The 19,925-nt window shown below is 40.9% G+C and overlaps 1 protein-coding gene across 7 annotated transcripts in view; it reads left to right on the plus strand.

The window, feature by feature from the left end:
• Window positions 1-19,925, plus strand: part of CAMSAP2 (calmodulin regulated spectrin associated protein family member 2) — a 185,829-nt gene that overhangs the window by 19,054 nt on the left and 146,850 nt on the right. For all 7 annotated transcript variants that reach the window (XM_090048727.1, XM_090048725.1, XM_090048729.1 and 4 more), the window contains exon 2: window positions 1,362-1,621. In XM_090048727.1, coding sequence (XP_089904853.1) covers window positions 1,362-1,621 — 260 coding nt within the window. The remainder of the gene's footprint in view (window positions 1-1,361; window positions 1,622-19,925) is intronic.

Genomic DNA, 19,925 nt, shown 5'->3' on the forward strand with positions numbered 1-19,925 from the left:
CGTACAGCCTCCCAGCTGTACTGACTCTCCCCAGCTGATCCAAATCTCTGAATTAGCAATGAAACAGTATTGAAACTCCAAGACAGATTCAGACCAATTGAAACAGAACAGTGATCCAAAACACCAAAGTGAATCACTGTCTTTCTGAAATGGTGATATCTGAAACAAACAAAATATAGCCATTTCGCACAGCCCTACTGGCCCAACTTGTTGCTGGTAATGGGGGCATGCATGCAGCAAACTGGGCCAGGGCTCCAAAGACCCCAGGGGAGCTGTCTGCAGCCTCCCTGACTCCTGCTGTAAGCAGTCCCACCTGGCTACCCCCCCGCCCCCCATGCTCCAAGACTGCAGGGCTTTCCACCCTTTCCTCTGCTTGCCAGTAATTTATTTTTTGCAGCGAGGTCACCATTTTTCACAGAGCCTATCCAAGTTCGCATTTTTCACCCCCCCAGAAAGTACAATCACAATTTGGGGTCCCTTTATTATAATAGTTTTTGCCCCCAGTTTTGTGTAAAAAACCTCTATAGTACATGATACACTCTTATGTAACTTTTGTTAACCCCGAAGGCATTCAGATTGATGCATCTTATTACAGGGAAGTGTTAGTGTCCCAGTGTTTAACAAAAAAGGGGGAAATTCTCCATAATTCTTCAGCTTTTTCCCCCTCTTCTTTTATTTTTAATAAATTGATTCTATTAAAATATCTGTAGAAATGTTACTATTATGTAATAATTAGCTATTGAATTTTTATCATTTGGTAATATTTAACTTTTGATGTGTAGCATGAGTTTTTTTTCTTACTGGGTTCTCTCAGTCTGACTTTCAAGGTGTGGATTTCCTTCCCCCCCCCACGCATGCTAAAATTTACAATTTTTCCACTTACATAAAATTATAGAATAAAACAGAGTTTTGTGTTTAAACATAGCCATTTGACAGACGTCATCTTGCCTTTATGTGGCTGAGCTATAAAACATGCTGAAAGAAGTGGAAGGTTTGTCCATAAGGTTGGAAAAGTCAAGACGTCTTGAATTGATGCTGCTGTAAAACCACAAGCTGGCCCTGTTACACTTTGCTTTGCAGCATGGATTTTTCTCAGGACCTTTTCCCACCAAGCTAGTATTTATGACTTATTCTCTTTAATGCTAATACTTTGATCTGTAGTTTTCACTAATATTGAATTGTTAGCTCCCATATTCTAAAGAGAGATTCCTACCACAGATTTTATTTCTCTCCTCTTGTAAAGTAATTTTGGATTGTATGTGAACATGCTCTCTGGTTAGTCTGTGTATTGTGAAATATTTATATCTTTTTCTTCAAAAAAAAGTGTGTGTGTATATACATATATTGTTTATTTTTTGTAGAAAATGTTCCAGAGGAATTGCGAGAACCATTTTACACAGACCAGTATGATCAGGAACACATTAAACCACCGGTTGTTAACTTGCTGCTATCTGCTGAACTCTACTGTCGTGCTGGGAGTCTAATTCTCAAGAGTGATGCTGCCAAACCACTTGTGGGTCATGATGCTGTTATCCAAGCCTTGGCACAGAAAGGTCTTTATGTCACTGACCAGGAGAAGTTGGTAACTGAAAGGGATCTGCACAAGAAACCCATTCAGATGGTGAGCCTTGGCATTTGTATATTTGTTCCTTGGTGTTTTCTGTTCTGAATGCTCTTAATAGCAGTAAAACTTTGATTTTATGTTTTTTTTATCCCAGAAGTTAGATTTGTTCTCTATAGGGAAGAGACAGCTGGGAAAAAGTGAAACCAGCTCTCATTTTTAGAATGGAGAGCTGAAAGTAGAAAGGTTTACATTATTTTCCCATTTTCAAGCCACGTTTTCTTCCTAAAATTGGAATGCCTCTTGTTTTTCCTTCCCAAGTACCACATCTTTTCAGTCCTCTGTTCAACCCTCTTTCTCTTCACCTACCATTCTCTGTGTCTCTAAAATAGTTCATAATTTGGCTGCAGGGGAGAGCAATCCCATACATGTATTCTGCTGTAACACTGTAATATTTTTTTTAGGTGAAAGGTTATCATTTTCATCTTGAAAAACAGAATTATATGCATCTTGATATCACTTAAACAAAGCTTTACTTTTTGACCTTTTCAGAAAGTGACATTTTACTCATACTGATGTAAATGGGACTTTTGTTGTTAATGTCACTGGACCAGGACTTTAGCCAAACACTTGCTGTTCCTCAATCCTGTAAAAGTTTGTGAAACATACCTTCTAGTCTGGGAAAGGTAGTCAGTAAACTCTGCAAACAAACAACTTCATTTTTATCTCTAACTTCTGAAATGGGGGGGGGGGGGAGGGGGGAAGAAGAAATGTAACATTTATCATTAGCCTACTACATTCTACCTCTAAGATAGGTACATCCTGTGATCTCCACATCTAAGTAGCCCAGCACTTTTTTTTTTTTGTGCCTGCCTATTACTGCAATATTGCATGGAAGTTTTGCCCCAGTTGGTACTCCTTGGCAACATCTGTGACTGGGTAGCATTGCCTGACCTTAGTGAGAAGATGCTCTTATGGAGTAACCGATTTGGGGAAAGGATTTATTTTTAGGGCTGCTGAGTGACTGGCATGGGCCGTAAGAGCCATTACTTAAACAAGTATGTCTTAGAGGCAGGAGGCAGCAAATTAATCTTATTTCGTATCTGCCACTGCAGCTATGTTACTTTTGGATATGTTTGAGGGGAAAATTTCTCCTTCCCTTCCCAACTTTTCACAGTTAAATTATTGCAAAGGAAAACTAAGAATTAAGCTGATAATATCCAACATGTATATCTTGATGTCAGTATTTTTGATGTTATGGTTTTATTAAAGCTCTTCATACTGTTTTTAAAGCAAACTCTCAGCGGAATAACTAAAGCATGCAGTTAGTTATATGGTTACTTAAATATGTGTAACAGTGAACAAAGCAACAGCGAGTCTGATACTGGAGACATAGGGTATGGACAAACATGAACTTGGAGCAGCTTCAAAAGGGAAAGAGGAGCTACTGCTCAAACTGTAACAGTTGTCACACTGTAACACTTACGTGCCTCAGCCTCTAATAATACAAGTCTAGCAAAACTGCTCCCATTTTGACTGCTTCTACCAGGGTCAAAGTTGGGGTGATTCATAGAAACCCCCACCCCTTTTGAAGCTGCTCCAAATTCATATTTCTATGCTTGCCCCTTTTTATACTCTTTACTTTTTTATACACTTGCCATACTAATTCAAATATAAGTTAAATTCTTCCCGTATATTGCTTTAATCTTGAAACAATTCTTAATTGATGTGAATGGTGAGAAGTAGTTTGTGTACTCCTTCTCCCAGTATATATTATACTTTCTAAAAATAAAAAATATAGTTGAATAAACAATTACAACTTATTTGATCATAGGATTAATTTGCATATGACTGAGATTTACCATATGTTTAATTATGGTAAAGAGGAGGCTGAGGGGGGACCTGGTGGCTGCCTACAAACTCATCAGGGAGGACCAACAGCAAATACATAGAGCCCTTTTCTCTCCAGCACCACCTGGGGTGATGAGGAACAATGGTAGTAAGCTGATGGAGAATAGGTTTAGGTTAGAGATCACACGGCACTATTTTACAGTTGGCAGGGCCAAAACCTGGAACCAGCCCCCCAGGGAAGTGGTCCTCACCCCTGCCTTGGGCAAATTCAAGAAGAGGTTGGATGATCACCTGTCTGGGGTCTTGTGAACCCAGCACTCATTCCTGCCTGTGGCAGGGGGTCAGGCTAGATGATCTGTTCAGGTTCCTCCTGACCCTAGCTACTGTGAAACTATATAGAGCAGGGGGTGGCAACCTATGGCTTGGTGCCCGGATCCACTCCACAAAGGAATTGGATCCTGTCCATGAAAATGGTATGCATCTGTAGCAAGTCTGCAGTACTGTGGTGAGAACTGCTGTTGAAGTCATGGTGGTCATGATAGACTGCTGGTCCTGCCCCTCACCACTGATCGGCTGAGAAGGCTGCCTGTCATGCAGCCCTGCCCCTCTCTGCCAATCGGTAATGATGGGTGGGGCTGCATTTTGGGTAGGTCCATAATCATGGTGGTCAAACCGCAGTCCTCATGACTGCTGGGTTGAAAGCTGCATCCAGCCCCATGGCCTAACTTTGTTTCTAAAGCAGCGTGCCATGCCTAAAAGGTTGCTGACCCCTATTATTACAGTATTCATTTATGTTGATGACTTCTCTTATGGGGAAAAAAAACAGGGTTAATCCAAGACAAGGGGGCATGTTAGTTAAACTGAAAGGCAGTGGATTTAAGACTATATACAATTAAACTGTTTCTTACATAATGCATAATTAACAAGTTACTGTGGATAGGGACTTAATTTATGATTTCATGGAAATTGCAAAATTGGGCACTGTCTGCAAAATCCAGAGGGATTTCATAAAAGTAAAAATAAATAAATAAAATGATGGTAGTCAAGGTCAACTGGTGTTAGACCATAGAAATCTATTGATGTATTCATACCTACCCAGGGACGCCAGTGGGACACCAAGCTGTTAGACTCTGAATTTATTAATTAAGGCTCTCTAATGAATACTAGTGAAAGTCTCCACGGTCCAGATGATTCTTGGGCAAGGAATTAGCTAGTGAAGTAGCCAGACCATCTGTCAGATCCTTACTAGCCCAAACAAAACTATGGTCACGGCTAATTTAAGGATGCAAACTCAGATGTTACAACTGAAACAAATCGAATGGTTTATTATTAAAGGTAAGTAGTAACAGGGTAACAAGGAAAACTTAATATGATCAAAAGAATACGTAATGCAATTACTATATATCTATTGAGGACTAGAATCAGTGACTGAGTGCCTTATTGCTCTGGATACTATGGCTGTGACGAGGTGATACTGATGCTGTCAGCTCTTCAGGGAGAGTAAACCCCTTCCTTCCCTCTTTCCCTTTGGGAAGGGGTGATATTTACCAAAGTAGTGTGAGCCACTGCTTATCGCACTAAGTGCTCCCGGGGGCAATTCTGGGGAGCTGACTCAGTCACAACTTATATGAATCAATGGTAGGGGAGCCCATGAACTAATTCTGGAAATAACACTCAGGGGTTAAGGTTCAGTGCTGTTCCAGCTCCAGTGGTTCACTCTCTTCTACACACTGCAGCAGCTAAACAGCGACACCATACAACCATGCAATAGGACCCACAGTCCACCAGACCTCTTCCATCAAACAGAGCATGCCACACTCATGCGCTTCAAGTCACAGACTCATGCCCACACTCACTCACTGAGTTCTTGTCAGCAGTGAGATTTTATATGGGTAATGCACATGGCACCTACCCTTGTTGCACTCATTACTCAAGGTGCACTCAGCATGCAAATACACGAGTTTCTGGGACATTCCCACTCATGTGCACTGCATATATTGCTGAGGTAAAGTCATCTGCAGTTCATCCCTTAACCTAGTTTTCACTTAAGTATGGTACAGAGGTGACCTCAAGCCTGATTTCTGCCCCTACACTGGAATGTTCTTTATTTTCTGTCTCCCTAGCATTGAGCTATGATCCAGTTACATGGCTTAGACTGGCCGTGAAAATTCTTCATCATGCTCTTGTACTATATTTACCTGAATCCAAGTATCTTGCCTTTTTCTGTATTTATATTTTTGGCATGGTCACAATAACAGGCAGATTGGTTTTAATTTTGTGCGAAAGCACTTTGGTTCCATGGTTAAAGCCTTTTAAAAATTGCTGAGTAAATACTGTAATTTATCTGTAAAAAAGTTGTAAAACATATTTTCTACACTGGTTGCATTCTTCCAAAGTGGAAATGCTTCTATGCTGTCTGGGAAGGGAGAATATTGTGTTAACTTAATCCACTGTTTTCCACCTGATTTGCCTCCTTTTCAGTGTATGCCTTCTTGTTAAATCCACACCCACTCTCTCTAGCACCATCATAGCAGGGACAATCCATGATGAAGTCTCATTTGCGAGCTATCTAATTAAAGAACTTGTAGGTTGTTCTTAAGCCTGACCTTTTAGGGAAGATGAGCAATACTGCAAGACTGCATCTCTGTATTTGATGAGTTGGTATTTGTCAAAGTAGATTTTAAATGATAATTTCACACCCTCCAGTATTAAGCAGTTTTTCTTATTTTTTTTTTTCTGTTATACTGTCAAAACAATACTTTGTCAGGCAGAAGACAATAGGGTCTTTGTGTGAAGTGTTGCATCCACTGTCTGTATTCCCCCTTCCAAGACAGCATGTGCTACATCTCCATTTTGCCATGTAGACCATTTCCTTGAACCCCTACTGGCTATACAGACAAAGAAGTAGTTTCTAATCTTTTTATTTGTTTTGAGTAACTTGTCTTAGGAGCTGGCCAATGAAAAGCTTTATCAATATCTGTTTAATTCTTGATGGACTTCCAGGAGATATAGTAACTCTCCACTTTGACTTCCTTTTTCACATCCCCTGAAATTTTATTTTCTAGATCCCTCCTTTCTCTCCTATCCTTAGGGCATTTAAATGCTGATTTTTTTGACAGTTGACATTGCAAAGTCATGTCTAAAGAATATCAAATTCAATCTGTCAGTAATCTTTTTGCCATATTACAGCAGTGGTGTCAGATTCATCTAGCTCTGCGGGCAGGATGTGGGCTGCTGGGCTGGATTGAGCCATGCCAGAATTATTAGCACACGGGGTCAATGTGGCAGGCTGCCACTCATCCAGCTCTGCATTGAGAGTTTGACACCCCTGTGCTAGCTATGTGCCATGCATGCTGTATTCCATCCTACTCGGGCTTGTGCTGTAGGCAACGCCTGGAATGGACTGGCACTGTGGGCATAGCAGGTGGCCTGCAGAGCTGGAGCAGGGAGCATGCTGCATGCTGCTCCCACTGGACCAGACTTGTGTGCTGACTCTGTGACTGATCTGGTGGAATACAGCACATGTCCTATGCTGGCCTTGCTTGCAGCACCCATGGTGTTAGGCTTAGCCTGCGTGCCACCTGCAGCACAAGCATTAGAGTAGGGCCAGTGTTTGCTGTATGCATGGTCTAATTTGACTGCATGTGGCAAAGGGCGTGCCCTGCATGTGGTGCCCCACTGGACCAACCCTGTGCATAAGTTCCGGCGAAGTCCAAACTGGATCAGCCCAGCACCAGTGCGCAGTGCCAGTTCAGTGGTGTGCCACATGCAGTGCGTGCCCCAGATGGACTCCACACAGGGTTAATTGAAAACTTACACACCAAACTGTGCAGTTCCAAAGGCCATTCTGACCTGCTGCCATATATTTGATATTAGAGAAATTGCAAAAAAAAGTTTTTGGGTTTTTTGTTTATTTTGGGTGTTTTTTGTTTTTTTTAATTGACTCAGTTTCATGTTTTATGTTAGCTAGAACAAAAATGTGTGCACTGTGTGTGGGATTCTAACTTTACAGTGTTCATAGATTGGAATGTAAGGCAATCTTAATTCTATATTTCCATATTGGAAGAGTGCATAGTGTCTTCTAAGAAAAATCTTCACTCTTCTAGCTAAATTGATTTAAAAATACATAAGGATTTGGTTTCCAAATCAGCTGATTATGAAGCACTGAATTTGGCAGGTAGTTTGGACTTTGCTTATTATATTATTCTCATGTACGCCCACTCTTTTCAGTCATCTTATGCAAAAAGAAATCCATTTTAAGAGCGACAGCCAGAGCAGTATTTGAAAGGAAAGACAATTTTGTGTTTTATGTAGATATGTTGGTACCAATATAACTATTGCTCAATCATCACACTAATAAGTACAAGCCCTCTATTGTATATTTGATCTCTTACTAGAATCATCGAGCATACAAAGATGGCCAAACTGGTGTAGAGAGAGTATAGATCTAGACAAAAAAAATTCTTCATGTGGTTCATTTGACTGCTTTTTTTTTTTTTTTGATGTCTGTGGATCCCAGGCAAAAGAAGTAGAGTGCCTGCATGAGAAATGGGATTCAGTTGGGTTTATTCCTGGCTAACCCTTCTTTTGCTAGTAAGAATGGAATGAATGCCTTCAGGTGGAAATAAGGACAGTTTTTTTTGTTTGTTTGTTTTGGTTTGTTTTTTTTTTAGTGGGGGCACGGGAAGTCCCCCTACCCTTTTTTCTCTTGGCAGACAGCAGGGGGTTTTAGAGAAGTAAAAGCATTATGACAAAACATGTCACACCATGTCAACACCATGTCACAATGCACTGTTTTGACAGTATATGTAAAGCTGTAATGATTAGTTATCCTGATATGGCTCTCTACAGTTCTGCTGGACCATGAAGTCAATCTCCCTGGTAAATGAAGTAGGAAATAGCTTTCAAATATAAAAGCTTGAGATGAAATAACTTTGACCTCTGTAGTATCTGGAGAGTCAGCCTTCTGCTTGCATGCTTGCTCGCTCGCTCTCTTTCATTGGCATGCCTTCGCATGCATACTGACTTTAACTTTTCTCTGACTAAGTAATGAAGGTAGGCTTCAGACTCCAGGATGCCTTGTGTACATGCCTGCCATTTTGGAGGGAACAAAGAATCCATCTAGGGGTGGATCATCTGATAGTGCCTTCTTTCACCATTGTCCTAACTCAGGGGTGGGCAAAATGTGGCCCAGGAGCTGGATGTGGCCCGCCAGGCCATTGTGTCTGGCCTGTGGGGCCCCTAAAAAAATTCAGAAAATTAATATTTATCTGCCTCTGGCTGCCTATCATGTGGCCCTTGGTGGCCTGCCAAAACTCAGTAAGCAGCCCTCTGCCCAAAATAATTGCCTGCCCCGTCCTAACTGGAGCTGGGGAACTTTGGAACTGGACTCTGTATCTTGCAGGATCTTTGTTCCTTCTGCGTAGCACTTTCTTTTCCTTCTGAAGTAGGGCCAGGCCAGTAATGTTTGTTTGCTTGTTTGTTTGTTTTGTCTGCTTCCCTGAAACGACCCTTTGCACACAAAAAATTTCAGCCCAAAAATTAGAAATGGGTTTTTTAACTTGCAAAAAAACCAAAACCAAACCAAGTTGCTTGCAGATTGAAAAATGGTTTGTTTCATTGTGTTTTTAAGATCCAGATGCATTTTCTTTGGACTCTAATTCAAATATTCATGTGCAGGTACTTAGCCCTGCACAAGGTAGTAGGATATTATGAACATTTGTTGGTAAAATAAATGTAAAAGATTAAAAAATGGAACATGTTTTGTACGTAAAACCATGTTTTTTATCTGCGTAAGGAGATGATCCTGTCTTGACCAGGACAGTTGGATGAGATGAGTAATTGATGTCCTTTTCAGCCCTATTTTTCTGTGATTCTGGCTTCAGGAAAAATAAGCAATGTGTTCATATGTTTTCTTGTGCAGCTATTTGAATACCTGAAAACCATAATATGTATCATACAGCAAAAGTATTTATAGCCTCTCCAACACTTTCAGCCTTTGTCTTGGAAAATACAGTGTAGTTACTTGACATTATTTTCAGTAACAGTGTTAAATTTTCACATGCATACTGGATCTTATGAAGTACTTCAATTTAATAAGTTGCTGTCAGCAATTCCTCAACTCAAGGACGATCTCTACCATGGCTCATTGTTGGTGATTTAAGAGTCCAATACTTGCGCCATGGACCCGTGCACAGAAGTTGCAGGTCTTTTTGCAGGGGAGAGTAGGTTGTAGGCCAGGATTTCTATACTTTCTTTCCTTCACGTTCTCTTTTCCGCTTTGAGGGCAAGACACTACCTCAAAATGGGCAGCTTCTTGGTTGAGGTTGTAGTGCCATTGAAGTAAGCTGGCAGCCAGCTCCTCCCAGTGCTTGACATTGGCATCCATTTTCTTGAGTTGTGCCTTCAGTGTGTCCTGGTAGCACTTCCTTTGGCCATTAAGAGATGTCAGGCCAGTACTAAGCTGGGAAGAGAGCACTTGTTTTGGGAGTCAAGAGTTGGGCATCCCTACCCAATGTCCAGTCCAGTGGAATAGGTATTTGAGGATCAGTGACTCAATGCTGGTAACACTGGCTTTAGCAAGGATACTGATGTTTGTGTGGTGGTCTTCCCATTTGATGTGGAAGATTTTAGGGGTGATGGTTACCCACATATCACACCTGTATGGGAGAGTGGGGAAGTTGATTACATTGTAGACCTGCATCTTGATGTCTTTGTGGAGATTGCAATGAATAAAGACACATTTTAAGCAATTTCCCAAAGGAAAAATTACTTGCACATGGGATCCTGTACTGGATCATAGAATTAAAAAAAAATGAGGCCTAGAAGGGACCGAAGGAGGTCATCTAATTCAGCCTCCTGTTTAAAATGGGACCATCCCTGACTAGATCATGCCAGCCAAGACTGTCTAGCTGGGTCTTAAAAACCAAAGATAGAGATTGCAAAATCTCTCTGATAACCTGTTCCAGTGATTTACTATCCTCCTAGTGAGAGGTTTTTCCCCTAATATCTAACCTAAACTTCCCTTGCTGCAAGTTGAGACCATTGGTTTTTATTCTGTCATCTGCCACCACTGAGAGCTGTCCACCCCTGAGCTAGACTGTTATTTGGGCTGGGGGGCCACTTAAGGAGTTTTAATGAGGAGTTGAGGGCTGGAGTAGGGGGTTGCAAACCTGACCTTGGCCCTTTGTCATGGCTGTTTACACGGCATGGTGCGGGGGGTGGGAAGATGCCAGTTGATCTTGTCTGGCCCTGGGCCTATCTGTCCTGCACCCATAGCCAGGGGTGCTGAAAGGAACAGACGGGTGGGCAGGGCCTCCATGAGAGTGGCCCAGGACCCCTGCAGGCAGGGCGTACTTGGTCAGGTGGATGGGATGGAGCTGTGGGCAGGCAGGCAGGTGGGGCGCAGCATCTAGGAGCAGGATTGTGGGACAGTGAGTGCAGGAATAAGGGCTGGGGCAGAGCCATCTGCTCCCCGCATGTCCCTGCTACAGGCACCAGTTCCTTGGGGAGGCATTAGTAATTCAAATGAGATCCTAAGACCCAGGGGGTAGAATCTGTGAGTTTTGTTCTTAGAATTGTTTTAAAGAACGTAAAACCATTTGTTTCCATTCAACCATACTGTCTATGTTAAATGTGGTGCTAACTGTTACTGCTAAATTAGCAGTATGGTGCTATTAAAATTAAAAACTATTTAAAAAAGGACTTCAGGGTTTTTAAACGGACTGTGTATACAGTAGACAAAATAATCCAGTTTTACATGACTATTATATTAATACCTAGGAAAATGTATGTGCTTCTGTATGAACTGGCATACTTTTCAAGATCCAGATAGGATTTTAATGCCATTATTTGCCATTGTGCTGCAGGTTTGTCAGGTTTTTTATGAAGGCACTATAATACTGTTATAATAGTCTGTCTTCCTCCATTTAATTGCAAATTGTCTCTTCTTTAAGCGCCTTCTTTAAAGAAATTTGCCTTTGTAATCTTTTTTTCTCTCAACACTTCAGTAAACTTGATTTATCTCTTGGTGGGCAAAGATGTTAATGTCTGCATTGAATCTCCAGTGGTATGATAACATCTTTGTGGTTTACCAACTTGGTGTACAACTTTGAACATTGTGGTACTGTTCTTTATAACCTGGCTGTTTAGACCTCTGGAGTTCAGAAAGTAACAGAAAACTGTCAGAATTTAGATCCTAATCCAGATTATGGCTCCTTTCACAGAATACTTTGGTTTGAAGTGACACTCCATCTTGCCAAAAGAATCTCACCAAAGGACTCCAGCAATTTAGTAACTGAAGGGCATATAAACTAAGTCTTACAGAGTTTTAGATGCTTCAGAATAGCTCCTGACCTAAAGAATGCATAATTTAGTTTTAGACCTGATGTGGTAAGTAAGGGTAACTCAGTAGGGAAGGAATGGCGTGAGGAAGGCTAAGAACACACAAGAATTTTTAATTACTTATTTTAAGCAGATGCACATCATGATAGGTCAGGTAATATCAGTACTTGTTTGAGTGACTCTGTTTGTATGTGGGCATCACTGCAGAAGCAAGCATATGTAAGAAGGGTTTAGAATGGGAAAATAGTGGTTTGGTGGACCAGGATCCATGTCTAGAATTGGACTTCCTAATTCTGTGGTCAGTATTTTTATCTGCTGTTTATATGCATGTTCTGAGGTGTGATTAATGTATTTTTTAGGTTGTACCTGCTTCATGTTGATTTGCTTAATTTCTGTTGTAAATGGTCTGCTTAGCACATGCTTCCTGATAGATACTCATTTAATTTGAAAAAGGTAGCAAACAGCATAATTGTGCTGCTCTTTTCGGTGTCACTTTACTAGATGAAGTGAAATTAATAGAAATCCGTACAGCTATGTTTCATGTAGTAGATGAGCATCTCAGCACACCATTCTGGGTTGACCCCTTTTGCACAGGCTGTCTGTTTTTACTTTGGTCCTTATAGCCATTGGACGCTTCCCAAGTTTAATCCACCTTTTATCACTTTAAACAGAAGATAGTACTATCAGTTGTTAGCTCTCTGCAGGCGATACATATGTTGACTCATTGGTTGTGGAATCTGTTTTGTCATCTGACATTGCTGCTTGGTTCTGAGAGTTTGTACCTTGGTGGAAAGCGTTGCTTCTTTTTCACCCAAACCTTTGGTTTTTGGGGTCGATTTTTTTTTTTTGTAGCATACTTTTATATATTGTATATTCACATGAACAGTTAGACAGTTTGGCTTAGGTTTTTGGTATATCTTTGCATTATGCTGAGGAAGATCTAAAGAGGTTTTTTGCTTTTGCTGAAGTTACAAATGTATTTTTTCAGGGGTTTTTTTGTTTGTTTACATTTTAAATGCTGTTCTGTTTTTAAGCTGCAATAAAATTGAGTAGTTGGTTCTGGCTTTCATTTGTTTTGCTTCCACTCAGAATATACCATCATAATAATAAATAAACAAATCAAAATACTAAAAAATAGGAAACACCTTGGGGAAAGACTTAAAGAAACTAACGGCTCTTGTAATGAAAATATCTAAGAAAGATCCTCTTAATGATTATACAACCCAATTGTATCAGTTCTGCTCCTTGACATACTGTGTACACTTCAAGGATCTTTTGGCTACATGCTTATTTTAAACTAATATATATATCTTTTATTCTTTAGCTTCTGTTCAACCAAAAAGTAAAAAGTGTACTGAATTTCCATTGGGGTGTGTGTGTAGTATAGTTCAAGGGACATCACGTAAACTCTTCACAGGCAATTTGAGAAGATAATTTTGAACTTGAAAGTGAACAGAGACTGGGAGAGCCTTACCAAAATATCCCCAAAATATTTTCTGTGTTGCTTCCAAGCATAATCCCAATAACAGAATTTGAGAGGTACTATTGCATGCTGATGGGTAAAAGCAAATTAAGGTGAAAAACCTACACAGTAGGTAGCATGAACAAAGAGGTGGCTTACTGCTGCATGAACTAACCTGCCATGTGCTTGGTCTGATAGGGCTTTAAAATCTATCTATTCTCTTGCCTTTCCCTATGATGAGTGACAGAGGGAAAGGGTTTTGTGTTTTGGTTCTTAGTTGCAGATCCCTAATCAAGGCTGCTTGGCCCTTGTGCAAGTTGTCTGTGTACTGCTCAAGTAGGTTGTTGCCTATGAAAGCTTATGACTTTCTGAACCAGTTAGTCTTTAAGGTACCACTCTGTTCTACCTTACTGTCTTTACAGACAGTAATATGACAGGGCCGTATGATATTTAAGAATTGGGTTTATAGTGGAACTCTGGTTTATTCTAGTTCTTTGTGATATGCTCCACTCCCTGTAATTCTCTGGCCAATTTGCCGCCTTACTTCTATGGCAGGGGTGCCAGCTGGCATATGTGGTAACAGCTGCTGCTATACCAGGGTTGCACTTACTATAATTTTCCCTGGAGAAGGAGAATTATACCCAAGTTAGTATCTGTTGCATTAAGGTCCTGTTGTGCTATTTACAGGTGCTCTCAATAGTGCAAGAGCAGACGGGTGACTTGCCTACAGGCTCTCCCCATGTCCTGAAGTGCCTACCATATTTTCTCAAATCCAAGACAGTGGGGGGAGGGGGGGTTGCCCCTCATTTTAACAATAGAGGGGAAGCCCCTCATCTTGGATTCAAGTAAAAGCTAAGAGGGGAGGGGGCAGACAGCTGCTGAAGTTGGAGCTGACTACAGCAGGCACTTGTCATCCCTAGCCACCTGTCCCCTGCAGTTTATGCCCCTGCCTGCCATCTTACCCATTGCCACTGCCACTTACTTACCCTCCACAATTCTGGCTTTGGCCCTGCTCTGGCCTGGGGCTTGGCCCACTTGAATGCTCTGGCCCCAGGGAAGCAGCAGAGGTTGGGGGGTGTAGACACGGGTTGAGGGCAGGTGCCAGAGGGTGTAGGGACAGAGGGGAGCAAGTGCTGGGGAGGTGGCAGTAGTATGGGGGGCAGGCAGGAGGGGCCAAGTGATAATGGAAGGGGACCAGGTTCTGGAGTGTAGTACAAACACCATGGTGGGGCAAGAGCCAGGACATTGGCATCAGAGGGAGTGGGCAGTGAGGGTGGGGGGTGACTGTAGAGGAGGACAGATGGCAGGGGGCAAGGTAAGGCCACTTGACTCCCCCACTGCTGAATTGGGGAAAATAGTGACAGGGGGCAGGCGGTTGGGGAGGGGAGGGATGAATTTAAGACCACACCCCAATTGTATAAATTTGCTACACTTCTCAATATATATTTTCCATGTATAGAATCTAATTGGTGGGAGGCTGTCTTGAATGCAAGTTGTCCTGGATTTGGGTAAATACAGTAACTGCCTTTCACGTGCCATGATGGTACTTACAATCAGAGAATAGGCTCTCAATTTTGTTGGGGAGATGCTATCTTGGGGGTGTCTCTTTTCCTTTTTTTTTTTTTCTACTGCAAGGTTGTTGCTGCCTCTGGGTGTTTATCTACATCTTGGAATTACCTGGGGATTTTTTTTGTTTTTTTTCCCCACTGTCCAGAAAAATCTCTGGCCCGATTAGCAATTCTAGCAGGGCTAGTGTCTCCTAGGTTATTCCAACCAAAGTGCCTTTCCCCACCTCTATCCAGGGTCTTCTTCAGTTACACTGAGGATTCTCCCCTCTCTGGTCTTCCTAGGCCTGCCTACCACTTCTGTTTCCATTTCCACTTGTGCAGTTTTGCAACAAGGGGCTTCCTCCCCTATCAGAGCCAGGGCATGACTGACTGCTCATCTCTGCCCAGGAGCTAGGCTTCTATATCCCCAGAATCTACCCCTTTCAGCCTTCAAGCAGTCTGTCCTAAAGGCCCAGCCCCTATTCTTACACTCACTCTCTAGTAACAGGGTAGGGTTCCCTGTTGCAATATTTTAGGGGGGGCAAAAAGGTTTAAATTAAACCCTTTTCATCTCTATTTCCAAGTCATACATGCACTTTGAAAGGCATGCAGGGTTTCAGTGCGTCTGTTTTATTCAGCAGATTAATTTTAATTCTTTTTAACGTAGTAAAACCTAACTCTTCGTTTTACTGTAGCTGAAATGAACTGCTTGTGCTGAGCTGCAGTATAGTGTATGCTACTCAAATTTGCATCAAAATACTATAATATGCAACTTATTTTTGAAAGGCAGAATGAAGAAGAAAAGATCTTGCCTTATAGTCAGTACCTGGTAGCAACAACTTTTAAGAGCTAAGCCTGCTCATTGTTCTGCTCCCAGTGGATAGCATGCAGCATTACTACTTTTGCTCAGCAGAAGTGGAAGCAGTACAAATTGCCGTTACCATATTTTCTTGCTTGTAATGCACACCCTAATTCCAGCAGCTGTTTTTTGAGGGGGAAGAATGTATTCAACAATATTCAGTATGCTTCTAGAACTTCAATTTACTATGGTTGAACCTAGACAGGTGGCAGGACATTCTTCTGTATGCACCTGAATTTTCTCATGCTCTGCAAAATGCAAATCACTTCTTTGAGACCCTCTCTTTTTTGCCATGTGGAAAGAATATTATTGGAATAGTTACTGCTACTAAGATTTAAATTTTAAAAAAATAACCCATAAATAAAACTATTAGTATACTAACAAAAAATGAAAGTTCACCTGCATTTGCACTACAAAGAACATATTTGTTCTTGCAAAGGGCAAACATAAAGATAGAAAATGACCAAAGAAACATGGTAATAACTTAAGATCTAAGCAGAAGACTAGAGGTTCTATGATGAGGGCAGTCATTTTGTATGCAGAATAATGTAATGCAGTATAAAAGCCATTTTTTGGCCTCCTATCCCATATTCTTCCACTACGTCTCCCTTAAATACTTTTCTCTCCCTGAAAAGAGCAACCAATAATCTGCTGAAATTGAGACCCAGGTGGGGTGCAGTCATTGTGCCCCAAGAGCAGAATGACAACTGAAGAATTGATTGAAGAAAATGGTTGGAAAATTGTGCAAAATGAGACCTGCCCCAGAGCAAAGCTGGTATTCTGGAGTAACTCAGCAAGCACAGTTTAGAACTTGACCTGCTTGGTTGTGGAACCCATAAGGTGCTAGAGGGAGACCTTGACAGCTTGTTTAGTCTCTTCCTTGATGGAGCTTTTAACATGCTCAGGATACAGTCCCTGCCCTTCATGCTGTATGAGCTCCTCTACTGGAGAAAGCTGCTTGTCTTACAGGGATTGTAAACTCTTACAGCAGGGAATATACTTCAGAGGCTCTTCTCGGGATGGGGTCTTCCTTCAAAAACTTCCCTCTGCAGTCTCCCTTCTCTTCTTAATTCGGCCTTCTCTGGAAACCCAGTGACCATACTTATTTAAGGTGCACAGAGGCTGCTATATTGGTAAATCTATGCAAGAGTGCTCATGTCTAGGTTCTTTTTATTTTCCTCATCAGTAGCTCCATAAAAGCTGTATGTGTAACTTCAGTGGTAACTGCCACAGATAGCTTGTTCAGCTTTACACATTGAAATGTTACACACATGATGCAGATGTTTGTCTTTGGGGCCTGGAAGTTAAGTGAATTTAGCAGGTCATAATCCTAGCTCTCCTGCAGAAAATGGTTATGGTCATCTGAGCCTACTGTCATCTATAGGACCCCTCTCACAGGATCAGAAAGAAGCAGCAAACAGTGAGAATTTGATGTCAGTGACTTACACAACATTTACTGAAACTTATGTGGGACACTGAATTTAAAAAACAAAACAGAAAAAAACAGTATATATTTTGCTTTGTTTTCCCTTCCAGTTATGAGAGCTTTGATAAAAGGATATATAGGATGGGATTTACCTTTGGTCGTTCCAGACTATTTTTTAGGTGCGAGATCCTGGCTCTTCTAAAACAATGTTCTTGGATTGTTCTGCACACTACCTTAAAAAACCCTTCTGATATTTCTCTGTGCTGTCAGCATCAAAATGCTGTGCTTTAATATTGCAGGAGAAATCCTGCTTAACTCAATTCTGATGAATGGGGAAATGCTGAAAACACCTAATGTTTATAGTAGGCTGTGACTTTGTTAAAGGAGCAGTAGTTTCTTCCTATTATGGGAAATCATAGATTGCATTTACCCAGAGGTATGGGTCTATAATGTAAACATTGAGAGCTTCACTATGAGCACAATGTAATATGTATGCACAGCTGTAAGGGGATAAAACCATGTGTGAACATTGAAGGAGTGCAGTATTGTACTGAGTAGGCTGTAGCAGCTGCTTTATTAATTATACAATAAAATGTTAATTTGCATTTTGCTAATTGGCATGTACATGTGGTGGTCTTCTCTTATCTGTGAACAAAGACTTACTGGTACAGCACACTAGTAAGGTAGCCAGATTTTTCTCCTACAAATTCTTGCATTAATTTATGAAAATTACAGTGAGAAAATATGGTATTTGGTTTACATTGAAGCACTGTTTTCCCCTCTAAAAAAAAAAAAATCAGCCACCCAAAATTGGGACACCCATATTAAGCAGAGAAGCTGAATTTTCTTCTGAGTGGGTTAGAAGAACCCTTCTTTGATTCCTGCTCCAGGGTGCAGCAGCTGTTGCATTACCATTCAGGCAGATGCAGGATTCAGTTGTCTTAATGGTTTCTTGTTCTTCACACTGCAGATGTTAATACACAATTCTCCTTCACTTAATGGTCACAGGTGTTAACGGTTCCCTTGCCCCTCTCCCAATGAGACTACCCTTTCTTGGAGCCATTTAGTTGTCTGTAGCTGCTCCTGGTCTCCTATTTTACAACCTTGGAGACTCTTCAACTTTTTTCAGAATTATACATCCACCCATGAAGACCAGCTTTCAGCAGCAGCTAGGGGTTCTAGCTTTAATTAAGCAGAAAAGGGAGGCAAGTCAGCTGAGGATTAGGGTTTGTCCGTAACTGGGGGGAAAATATTTCTTCTTTTTTTGTCTTTCAAAAATAAGGTGTGTATTTATATTCTGGTGCATGCTGTACATGAGAATATGGTAAATGTTGTCCTCATTTAGTAACGCACAAAACACAAGTGCAGTGAGTTGCACACTCATTAGTGTGAATTAGTTAAGTTTTAATACAATGTTTTGAATTTTTAGTGCTTTGAATTTTAAATACAGTAAAAATATCCATCTAAATTGAAGGTCATGGTTGGGTACTGAGGCAGGAATGGTTTCTTGGAGGATGGGCAAAATCAAGAAGCTGGTTTCCTAGGGAGCCAGGAGTCAGAATCAGAGCTAGAATTAGGAACCAAAATCAGAGTCAATATATGCTATGAGTCAAATCAGGAGCCAAAAGTTGAAACAAGAAATCTAAGAAAGCAAGGAAGCCCGTGGAGGTCAGGAGCAAGTACCTCCGTCTTTGTCCAGAAAGAGTACTGCAGACTGGGCCTAGTTTTTACAAGGCTAAAGCTGGTGGAACCTTTAAACCCTTTTCAAAAGCAATTCAACCGTAAGGGATGAACTGCCGTGATCCTCTGACTAGGATTGGTTGGGCCCAGGCCTCTGATCTGACTTCATTATTTATCCTTGACAGTACTGAAAAATTGTCAGTTACCCTGGATTTGCATTGAGTCTCCTTTTCATATAAATATCAAATATAATTACTGTATTCTCCAGAGCTGTCTTAATGATTTTAAGTAGTGATTTTCAGCATAAGAATCTTTTCAGTGACAGCAAATTTTATTGTCCTGGATTTTAAATGCATGGCACTTCTTAAATAGCTTACAAGTATTTTAAAAGATAGTTGCTTATCTTTTTGTACTAATGACTGAAGCACATCTTATCTGAGTCTTGCAGTGCTCATTGCACAGGTAGTTTTCTTCCTTCATTCAGTCCAAATGAAGACTGGTGAGGAAGCCAGAAATTTACATACCTGTCTAACTGCTGTGTGAGGACTTGGTTGATACTAGTCAAACATGATTTTGGAACATGGACTTCTTCTGTAGCGTTGAAAGTAAACCTACAGGCAAATAGTATAAAGGGAGAAACTATATGAATAATGTTACTTAAGAAGTTAGTTGGAACTGCCTGCCTAAGACTTCTTTCCTGAAAGATATATTGGCAGCTTTTTCTGTCATTTGCTTTCTGAATCCTGTTGGGTTTTTTGTTTTGTTTTTTTATACCTGGGGATTAAAATCATTACTATGTCAGGCTATCCAGTTGTGAAGTGGGGCCCTGTCACCAAACAGTAAAACTATGACTTTTGTTATACATAAACTTAAACAAAGACAACCACCATCTCCTATCAAAACCCACCCAAAACAAGAGGCTCTTCAACTTGTCTTTGGCTAAGCAGTCCATATTTCCATAAAAGGAAATATATTGGAAAAAGCAGAGTACGTTCTTTTAAATTTGTATGATATTTGCATTTGTATAGATGACAAAGTTGAGTCTTTCTGTAACTTTGTTATATGTTAAATATAATTGTTTTAGTACAGAGAGAATCAAGTCCAGCAGTCTTTCCAAAATTTGGAAAAGAGATCTTAGTTCTTGCCTTGGCTCAGGTATCGGAATCTTTGGTGCACCCCTGCCTTCCCAATATCCT

Source organism: Crocodylus siamensis, chromosome 5 (assembly GCF_052110815.1).
Source record: "Crocodylus siamensis isolate JL-2025a chromosome 5, ASM5211081v1, whole genome shotgun sequence".
NCBI classification, from domain to species: Eukaryota; Metazoa; Chordata; order Crocodylia; family Crocodylidae; genus Crocodylus; species Crocodylus siamensis.